Consider the following 10,467-nt stretch of genomic DNA (forward strand, 5'->3'; position numbering starts at 1 on the left):
CCAAGAGGCGTTGGGTGGACAGGGTGGCACTGGTGACACACCAGCATGCAGGCTGTGATCACACCCAGGCTCAGGGAGAGAGCAACCACCCCAAGCAGCAAAGAAATTGTTCTGGGCATCCAGCATGATCCTCTCGTGGCACCAATTGTGTGAGCTTTGGCTCAGGCCCTTGGGGACAGCAAGGGGAAGGTGACACAGCCTCTCAGGAATGGGCAGAAATGGGTCTGCCCTGGCAGCCTCACCCCTTGAATCCTCTGCTGCAAACCCAGTAGAGCTGGAGTACAAGGTGAGCTCGTTGTAAGGGGATGGCTTGCTGCAAATCTCCACATCAGGCAGTCCAGCCAGCACTGCCCCAAATGCACCTGCTTGGTATTTTATGTGCAGGTAATGACCACCCTCTATTTACTGGAAAAAACCCTCATTTCATCCTAAGGCACTGGCTCCGTGGTATTTGTTTTCAAATCACTCTGGCAGTGTCACAAACCAGGAACCTGCTGTGATTGTCTCTGAGTACACACAGAAAAAGACAGCCCTGGCCTCAGGGAGCTGGCACTGGGAGCCTGTGGATTTTGTCACGTCCCCTCTCAGCTGTCACCAGCACAGGAGCTGCTCCAGCACTGGCTCTGGCGGTGATGGAGTGTGACTGCAGCATGGACAGATGGAGCAGAGCAGGAGAGGGACCCTGTGCTGCCAGCAGGCAGGGTAGGGACAGCCCCCTGCCCAGCCTAAAGCCAAACCACAGCAGGAACCCCGAGATCTGCTGCAGGTCACCCAGGGACCATCCAGGGCCTGCGGGTGCTCCAGGAATGCAGCAGATCCCTTGTGGGGCAGGAGCTGGGGATGCTGCTCCAAGATTCTAGGGGGTAGAGAAAGGGTTAGATATAGGTGAAGAAGAGGGATGCTGGGGCCAGGCATGAAGAATGGCAGCAGGATGGAGCAGGTCAGGTTCCAAGGGGGCTTTTAGGGTTGTAAGAGAAGCCAGGGGATCCTGAGCTGAGGCTGCAGACCTCCCGGGCACTCAAGGAAAGCTGATCATGAAATGTTTTATAGCTTATGAGGAACTTACAAGGCAGCCAGGACCTGGATAATAGGGGATTTTAATTATTCGGATATTGATGGGCATAATAAGTGTGCAGCAAACCACAGAGGGAAACCTATGGCCGGAGGGGAGAGCATGATTGATCTATTGCACTGCCTGTTAAATAACCTAAATTGTTTGGAGCCTCTTCTGGCCCCGGTTCCAGGAGCAGAGCCAAGTATGATAAATAAGGTCGGGGATGGGAAGCGTCTGGAATCCAAACGTTTGTGTTCTTGTTTGATTTCAAATATTCATGGGGACAAAAGCGGCAGGAGGAGTCCCCGCAAAGCGCTGGGCTGAGTCTGCCCCGGGGGAGCGGGGGAGCGGCTGCCGGAGCCCCCGGGCACCTCCGGAACTGTTGCACGGATTTGCCGCAGTGAAAAGTGAGCCGGGCAAAGGGAAGCAGAGGCTGAAGCAATCGAGGAGAAGGACGGAAAGTCTGAGCAAGCAGCGTGGGTGGGATGGCAGACACCAGGCTGGGCACGGCCCAGGGAGTGAAGTCCAACCTCCTGGAGCTCCTTTGGGTTTGGTGGCATCGAAGGTGTGGCCAGGTCTCCTCCCGACACCGTGGGCACACCCCGGGCTTCCTTCTCCATCACACATCTCCCACGCCGAGGCAACCCTGCTTAAGAGAAGGGGGTGCCGAGGAGCCTGGCAGGGGGGACCCCAGCACGGGGCCGGGGTTGCTGGGTGGCTCCTGGGATGGAGATCTGCAATGGGAACGTGTGGCTCAGCACTTCAGGGGCAGGGCTCTTGTTTGCAGTGATAAGATGGGTTTCTGTGTGGGTGGTGCAAATCTGGGGCTGTAGCTGCTGCTGTGGTTGCAGCCGAGGGCTGTGACGTCTTTGTTGGGTTTGCACCACCTCCTGGGCAGGCGTCTGCCCTGGCTGACCCAGCAGATGCTGCCGGGTTCAGGAATGAGGTGAGGAACCCCACTCTTGTTGGTCTGGAACGTGGGCAGAAAGTGCCAAGCTGAGAAGTGCCTCAGAGCAGAGGTCTGGGGGCTGTGGAGCTGAGCCTGGACATTGCTGCTACACCTGGAAAGGTGCACGGGGATGGGCTGGGCCCTGGATCCCCCAGAACCTGCATAAACAAACCCCAGGGAGCAAGCAGAGGGAGCCCAGGGGATGCAGGACCCCAAGGTTCCTGGTGTCCACACAGAGGAAAGATGCTGAGATCAAACATATTGTGGCATTTTTAGGCATCACTGTAAACCATTAAAATACAATGTGCTACCAGACGTAGTGCACCCGAGACCTTCCACGACTGATCCTGCTGATCAATATTAGACAGCAGTGCTTTGGAAACAGAGAGAAATCAAAGCTCTTGTAGAGCAGCTGTCCCAGCCTGCCAAGAGAAAGGAGGGGAAGGGCCTGTGCAGCACTGTCTGGGTGCTGCCAGTTGGATCCTCCCTGGATCCAACTTTAAAGGAGCTCAAACCTGATGACTGCCTGGGCTGTCACTGGGTGTGTCGCTCACAAAGCCTTTGGTAAAGTGAACTCCACTGTGTGAGCCCTTGCTCTGCACCTTGCTGAATGCCATGGCCTGACTTGTTTCTTTTAGACACTTTCCTCATCCCCTCAAAGCCACGTGCTGGAGGTAAGCATGGCCACTGGTGCTGGTTACCCCCCCAGCCCTCTGGCATCTCCCCACTGGTTTCCTACCTCCCGTTTTCTCTTCCAAGGTGGCACAAATCCACCCTCCTTCCTCCTGAGCTGGGGTGTTGCTATGAATCTAACAGCCCGAGGCAGGGAAGGGCCCACAGGTGAAGGTTGGCAGTAAGGACAACCCCACCCCCTGACAGTCTCTTTGTCCCTTGCTGGTGCCAGCATCACTGTGACCAGCATGGGCTGGGGCACTGCATATGTCACCCTTTGATGCCAGCCTGCACCCCTCCCTCCAAGCCCTGCTTATATTTTTCATTTAGCTGGAGTGATATTTTTTGCCCCCCTCCCCCTCTAAGTTCACTGTTTTCCTGAAATGGTCTGAAATGTAATAGACCCAGACAATCATCAGAATGATGTATTTCCTACATAAAATATGCAGCAGCAATTCAGAATTGAAGATTGAGTGGAATGAGGGCTGCCAGGCAAAGATTTAAAGGTGCTGACATGTTCCCATAGGTTGTTTACTGAAGGTATCTCCTCCTAAGCCCCAGTTTTCAGACTGCCTTTCAAAAGAGGGCACAAAATAAAATTTAGCGAGGAGCTTTAATAATTCAAGCTGCTGTGTGCTGAGCTTTTTGTTGCCCTTATGGGAATGAAGCCTCATTTCAAAGGACCTTGACTCTCCTCCTGATCGTGCAGAGGGGCATTGCCAGAGCTATTTTTGCACCACGACACTGATTGGGTGTGAAACCTCTCTCTGGTGGCCGTGCCAGCAAAACCTGGGCAGGCAAAGCACAGAGGCATATGGCCTGATTTCCCTCAAGATGCCAATTCCAAGAAATGGGGGAGGGGGGCTTTCTAGCTGTATAAGGGCATCTTGGGCACCTGGCATTATGAAAAAAAAAACCTTTAGCACTGCTTTTGGTGCAAAGATCATCCCACCCAGCCGAGAACAGTGTGGAGAGGGGAGCCCATCCTGCTGGCTCGGGGGAGCAGCCAGGAGCTGATATGGGCTGGGGGCTGCTCCTGCTTCCTCTGCTGCCCTGGCTGCCTGGGATGAACCTGTCATCAACCCCAAATGCCGCCCCCTTGCCCCTCTGACATCCTGAGCCCTTCGCACATCGGGAGCTGCAATGAAGTCGGCAAATGGGAGGAAAACCTGATCCCCCAAAGCAGCACCCCCAGGGGAACCCCAGCCCCCTCTCCCCCCACGCTTTCCTCAGCTCTTTCCTCTCCCATTTTCCCCTTCATTCGAGTGACTCCAGCACCATCCCCGTGCCGGGAGAGCCTCCCCTGAGCCCCGCTGCTGGGGCACAGCGGTGTCAGACAGACAGGACCCCCCCTTCCCGCCCCAAATCCCGCCCGGCATTTCTTTTACCTGCCCCCCCCCCCCTCCGTGCTCCTGCTGCCCGGGAGCCCGTCTGCGGCAGAGCCACAGGCAGCTTTCTGCCGCCACCTCGCGATGGAGAAGCGCTGGAATGTCGCGACGGGATGGCCGGGCACGCGGCTTGGGGACGGACACAGGGCCCGTTTGGGGATCGCTCCTTTACTGGGCCGGGACACCCCGGGGGTTGTCCAGCCGACCCGGCAGCCCCGAACCCGGTGGGACACAGCAAACGGGGCTGGAACATACACGGCTGTTCCCAGTGCCATGGAGGGATGCTGTCCCCATCCCAGTGCCATGGAGGGATGCTGTCCCCATCCCGGTGCTGTGGAAGGCTGTCGTGTGGATCCTGGTACCGTGGAGGGATGCTGTGCTGGTTCTGGTGCCACAGAAGGATGCTGTGCCCATCCCAGTGCCACGGAGGGATGCTGTGCTCACCACGTGCCTTTTGGGGGGTCACCAGCAGCCGTGTGGGGGGTCACCAGCTCCCTCAACAACTCACACTGCATTCCCCACATCCCAGGTGGGCAGGAGCAGGACGGGTGCTGCTGAGGGAGGGGTTTGGTGACAGTCACCGTGGTAGGATTGTGGCTGGTGGCTGCACACACACCTGGAGCCTTTTGTCCTCCTGTACCTGCTTTGAGCAGCACCTGGAGCATCCTCAGGGCAAGTCAAGCTCTTATCATCCCTTCCCGGGTGGTGTCCCTGACGCTCTTCAGGAAGCTCAAGATGTGGGACCCACCGGTCCCTTTGGTCTCCAGTGCAGAGGGAGCTTTGGCCCTGTCCCCCAGTTCTGCTCGCTCAGCCTTGGCTTTGGCTGCTGCAATGGTGATGTACTTGGTTACAATGGTGATGTGGTAGGACCTGAGGTCAGCCAGGGCAGAGACACACCGGTTGAAAGCCACACGGAGCCGTGGGTCTGGGCAGGAGAGGATGTGCTGCTTCAGGGAGGGGGCACGGTGGATCTCCTCCACGAAGGCTCTGTGGGGTGGGGGCATGTAGTCCCTCATCCTGTGCAGGAATGCACCTGCAAGGCACCAGCAAAGGAAGGGAGAAGTGGGTCAGTGGCAGCAAAGCACCCAGGAGTTTGACCTTCTGCAGCACCAGGAACATAAAGTCCCAGATCATCCTGCCCATGATCTGGGACCACTACCACCCCTGCCTCTGTCCCCAGCACCCAACTGTGACCCAACAGCCTGTGGAACCCCCAGGCCTCCAATTAAGTGAGAAAGAAAATCCATATTAGGTGTATGCTCCATTGGGCCTTAGCCCTAAAAGGAACATTTTAGCCCTTGCTCTCACTTTTTTGGTTTCAGGTTGTTTGGGTTCTTTTTTTTTTTTTTTTTTCCTATGAAAGTGTTTTTTCTAATTTGTAATAAATATATTGTGTTGTGAGCCCCACTAGTGTAAAGCTATGTGAATGGATGAGCTAAATTACTGGCAGGATGCTGGCACTCTCTGCTCCCTCATCTATGGTCCCACATATAACCTCAGTAAAAGGTTGACATGCAAAAAGCTAAGTCTGTCCATGTGGGAATTCCCAGCAGTGAGGAAGTTCCTGCAGAGCCTGGTTCCCAGAGTCCCTCCCCAGCCCCAGCCCCCTGGGCACAGCCAGGGTTTGGGAGGGAGAGATGGGCACACATCCCATCACCCAGCAGCTCCGGGTGCATCCACAGGAACTGCCCTGGCTCTGCTCTTCCCCTGTCCTGCATTTCTGTATTTCTTTACAGAAAATATTTCTGTATTTTCCTGTATTTATTTCCTTCTTTTTTTTTTTCTTTATTTATTTCTCTAGGAAAAGGAAAAGCGTGTGACTTACTGCTCTCTGGGCTGTGGTGAATCCCCAGGAGCTCATCGAAGGCGTGGAGGACGCTGCTCTGTGCTGCGCTGCCTCCCGAGAACGCCATGGGCTGGGCACAAACCCCCTCATAGATCAGCCCGTCTGGCATGGCAGGGTTGTCCTTCCAGCTGGGGGGACACAGGGCACTCAGGAGTTAGTGGCCATGGGTGGATGATATCACGGGGGCTTCAAGAGGGGACCCTGGGCTGGCAAGATGGAAAGAAACCTTCCTGACCTGCTCAGCCTTGTCCGGCTGCTCTTAAGCATGAGAGAAACTCGGAAACCAAACACTGTGTCGAGGTGCAGGACAAGGGCAGGGGTGTAGGGAGAAAACATTAATTATCTTTTGCCTACAGCCAAGGGATCATCCTAGGGGATTGTCATGAGGTGCTGAGCCCCCACAGCCCCAGCCTGCCCTGTGCCCCGGCTGCTCCTCCATCTCCATCTCCCTCTTGGGCAGGTGCCAGATGCTGCTATGGGGGTGCAAGAGGGGAGGGGTCCCTGCTCCAGGCAAAGGAAAAGAGCATCATCAGATCAATTAATTGCTGAACAGTGCCCATTGTAATTCAGGTTGCCTCTGCATCAGACAGAGTTGCCCAGACACTCATCCAAGCCCTTTAGGTTTGTACTTTGGATTTTTGTCTGTTCTTGTTCTCCTGAGATGTCTTTAACACAGTACAGGACAGCCTGCTTTTATTTATTTCAGCAGAGAACAAGCCTGTAATGTGATTTCATCCCTCTCATAATGCTGCTCGTCCTCAGCAAGCCCAGGGAGGGGGCACTGTGGGTGCCTCCCCCCCGTGCACCACTAACTCACAGCTCCTGTCATCCGGCTTTATGCGCCTGTTGTGCAAAAATGGATAAATGCTGGCTCATAAACTGAAAGAGGAGTTATAATTTCAGAGAGATAATGTGTCTGGCACAAAAATATCTCTTGACCTTCTGAAGAATGCACCATTTGATGAAGCTTTCGATGCTGGCTGCTAGGGCTGTTTGATGGCTGGAGCAGATTTTGCTTCAAATGTAGTGAAAATAGATTCATTATCAAATACCGTAATATTTTTAGCACTCCCAGGAATGTATTTATAGTAACCTTTACTAGTGGGAAGTTCTTATAAGCAGAAGGGAATTTAAAAGGCATGTTATTCCGGGCTGATGACCATCGAGACAAGGTCAGCTTGGATAAAAAATGAGAAGAACCAAATGAGGATGCAGGGAGCCTTTTGACTTTGGAATGCCAAGATATGCTGAAGGGAAATAAAAATAGAAACCCCCTGAGAAGCCCGGAAGTGGCACTGCTGTGTTGCTCACAGCCCTGTGGGGAAGATGAGAGATAGAAAACCCACTGCACCATTTCCTTCCATTCCCCAGGGCCCCCTCTCTGTCTGGGCTGCCCCTTCCCACCTCATCCCCTGCTCCCCTGGCCCTGGGAGATGCTGACAGGGTGGCCTGGGAGGGAGAGGAGCTGCACTTACCCAGAGAGAAAGATCCGGATCACGGTGTAAAATACTGCTGGATCCACATAATCTAGGGGAGATCAGACCATAGGTGTTTCTGCAAAAGGCCACGAGCTCCCTCTGCATCAGCACTGCCCATGTGGCAATGTCCCCATCACTGCAGCCCCGGTGACCTGAGAAGGACCCACCCCGGGCCCCTTTGGGTGCTCAAACGCTGATGCAGCCCAGGAGGGTGCAGGGGGATGTGAGGAGAGAGGAGCTGCCCCCCTCCCCCCCTCTGGTGGCTGCTGGTACCGACCGTGCATCCGTGTCAGAGCCTTGCTCATGTTCCCGATGGCCTCTGCCAGCTCCTGCAGGGCTTCGTGCAGGGTCTCCTCATCGAGCTGCAGGACGGCACGAATGGCCTGAACGATTGCCTGCAAGAGGAGAGGAGGGAGGGCACGAAGGGCTGAGGGGGCTGGGATGGATGTGTAGGGTGGCTCTGGATACCTGCTGTCACCCACACCGGTTCTGTCCCTCCCCCCAGCCCAAGAGCAAGCCTGCAGGGACAGGAACACCTCGTGGGCATGTGCCTGGGGGTGGTTTTTTGTGACCAAAGAGCTGTGGGCCACAGTGGTACCAACCTTAATCCCAGGCACAGCTGCCTTCTCCACCAGGAGGGTGACAAGGATGAAGCCTCTCAGGCTCTCTCCACCAGGCAGTGAGATGATGGTGTCCAAATTCCTACAGGGCCAACCAGTACAGGTGTTAGCAGGGCACCTGCTCAGGGTGAACCCCAGAACCCCTCAGGCCCTTGGAGCAAAACCCTCCTGGCTGCAGAGCTTCTTCCCTGCACCTGGGCACAGAGCAGAAGGGGAGAGGGGCTGCTCTGGTTCTGAGGTACCCACCCCCCTCCCCACGCACTCACTGGGCTAAAAGTCTGTCCCCTGAGGACCAGGCTCTGCGTGGAGCAGAGCAGCCCACGGTTCAGCCACGGTCAGAGCACATTGCTGTTGTTGCAGTGGCATCTGTGTGCCAAGGACTGCACTGGTTTTGTTGTGCTCTATATCAAGAGAGAGGCTGGAGCTGAGCAGAGCCCCGCAGTGTTGGAGTCCTGAGCCAATTCAAACATAAGTACTACTGTCAGAAAATAAATAAGCATCTTAAATACTTACTCAATTTCCAGAGGCCTGAAGGCATTTTGGTTATTGCCAACCAATGCACAAGAAAAGGAGGGAGAAAGAGAGATGTTATAAATTGTGTCAGCACCAGACCCCTGCCAAGAAAGACCCTTCCCCAGACCTTCTCCGTGAGAGAGGCCCCTGTGCTGGTGGCTTTTCACTGGGGTTTGGCACAACAGGAAGGGTTTGGGAAGAGTTTGTCCCCGTTGTGCTGGATGGGCCCTGCTCAGGCTCATCACTGTGTCCCCAGCAGTGGGAAGAGCTGTGCTCTCCCTGCCCGTGTTTCCCCATTTACCCGTTGGGGTTCTTTCTCCTCCAGTTGGCCAACACAAAGTCCGCGTGGCTGAGGATGGGGGGGAGGCCAAGGGCCTGTGACACCTCCCAGAAGGGGACAGCGAGATTTTGGGGCAGGACCTGAGTGGTACAAAGAGGAGAGGAGATGCACTCTGTCAGACTGGTGTCAGGTGCCCATCTATGGGCACCCGAGCAGGCAGGGGAGGTCACAGTCCTGCTGCAGCCTCAGGAGAGGGGATTTGCTCCCACGGGGCGAGTCCCAGGGGAGCAGCATCAGCCCCCAGATCCCAAGGATCAAATTAACTTGCTCCACGTTCCTTTACCTTCACGGTGCCCTCCTCGCCCTCCTGCCAGAGGTAGCCCATGGTGATGAAGCTGAGCACCAGATGTGCCAAGTGCAGCTCCTCACGTCCTCGGAGCTGCTGGGTCCTCAGCTGTGGCATCTGCCAGGGGGCACAGCAGGGGATGCCGAGGGCCCCCGGGGTGGGGGCTGCCCTTGCCCCCTCCCCAGAAGCCTCAGCTGAGGGCACGGGGTTGCAGTGTGTACCTGGAGAACTCGAGAGCGGAGCTGATGGCTGGTGATGAGCTGGGGCAGGTCGTGGGCAATCTCCATCCAGGGGCTGTAGGGTGCTGGCAGCTCTGTCTGGGTGGAGAGAGGTGAGGGCAGGGGGGGGCAATGCCCCTCCAGGCTGCCCCGCACAGCACCCTCATGGTCCCGCCTCCTACCAGGGGCCGGGGCAGGAGGAACCCGAACTCCTCGGAGAGCTGGAACCTGCTCAGCGCCAGGGCCAGAGGGGTCTCCTCCGTCCCCTCCCCGGCCTCCATCACTGGGTGCAGGATCAGGGGTGCTGCAGCTCGGCAGAACCGCACCGCCTGCCCCGCTCGGGTTTGTGCTGAGCCAGCAGCCTCCGCTCGGCCCGGGGCTGACCCGGACCTTGTCCCGGGGGAGCAGGGCCCGCCCACCCGATGGCCGGAGGGTCCGAGCAAACACGGGTGGGTAAAGGTTGCCGATAAGGCGTTGGCGTGGAGCAAACATTGATCTCTGTCCCCGTGGGCACCTACCACTGGGGAAGGCTCGGGGAAGCCACGCGTAGGGGCTGGGAGCTCTCTGCCCTGGGACTCCCCCTGGGAGCTGCAGGGATGCTCCAGGCTCCCACGGGAGGTGTCATCAAAGGGACCCAGGGTTTGGGTGCCTCAGGAGCTCACGTCGTCATTAAATTCCAAACAACTCCCCGTCTCTTGGCTGGTTGATGCTGCTGAGGCTCTGCAGGCAGAGGGGGTGGGGGGCTGCCCTGCAGGGGGGGTTTCCCTGCTCTGCTGCCGCCCCAGCCCCCCCTCCCACGGCCCCACGGCAGCGGGAAGGATCCACCCCCTGCCCTTCCTGCAGGGTGCCTGATGTCCCCATCTCCCGTTCCACCCCCATCTCCCATCCACTCTGCTCCTCCACATCCCACAGGCTGAGCTGCCACACTCTGTTCTGATTGGGATCTGCAGCTTCTCCTCTGTCCTCCTTTTCCCCTTTTCCAGCTCGCTTTTCCCAGAAATGAGCAAATGGAAACTCCACTTCCCCTGCCCTTACCTGCCCACATCGTGCTGGGTGCCAGGAAAGCTGCCCTTCCTTTGGCTTTTTCCACACTTGTGTATTTC

General features: G+C 56.6%; 1 protein-coding gene across 3 annotated transcripts; it reads right to left on the minus strand.

The window, feature by feature from the left end:
• Positions 1 to 3,269: 3,269 nt before the first annotated feature.
• On the minus strand, positions 3,270 to 10,100 carry IDO2 (indoleamine 2,3-dioxygenase 2). 3 transcript variants are annotated; one of them, XM_071729143.1, is made up of 10 exons: positions 9,547 to 10,033; positions 9,368 to 9,459; positions 9,144 to 9,263; positions 8,822 to 8,940; positions 8,521 to 8,535; positions 7,990 to 8,089; positions 7,665 to 7,782; positions 7,385 to 7,436; positions 5,889 to 6,037; positions 3,270 to 5,096 (listed from the first exon to the last, which is right to left on the minus strand). In XM_071729143.1, the coding sequence occupies exons 1-10, from the start codon at positions 9,854 to 9,856 to the stop codon at positions 4,741 to 4,743; spliced, it is 1,431 nt and encodes a 476-aa protein (XP_071585244.1). In that variant the 5' UTR covers positions 9,857 to 10,033; the 3' UTR covers positions 3,270 to 4,740. The 3 variants fall into 3 exon arrangements, with proteins under 3 accessions (XP_071585244.1, XP_071585245.1, XP_071585246.1); XM_071729144.1 differs by having other exon boundaries at positions 9,368 to 9,463; positions 9,547 to 9,759; XM_071729145.1 differs by lacking the exons at positions 3,270 to 5,096; positions 5,889 to 6,037 and adding an exon at positions 6,134 to 7,224 and having other exon boundaries at positions 9,547 to 10,100.
• Between the last annotated feature and the right edge of the window lie 367 nt (positions 10,101 to 10,467).

Source organism: Heliangelus exortis, chromosome 30 (genome assembly GCF_036169615.1).
Source record: "Heliangelus exortis chromosome 30, bHelExo1.hap1, whole genome shotgun sequence".
Taxonomy (NCBI): Eukaryota; Metazoa; Chordata; class Aves; order Apodiformes; family Trochilidae; genus Heliangelus; species Heliangelus exortis.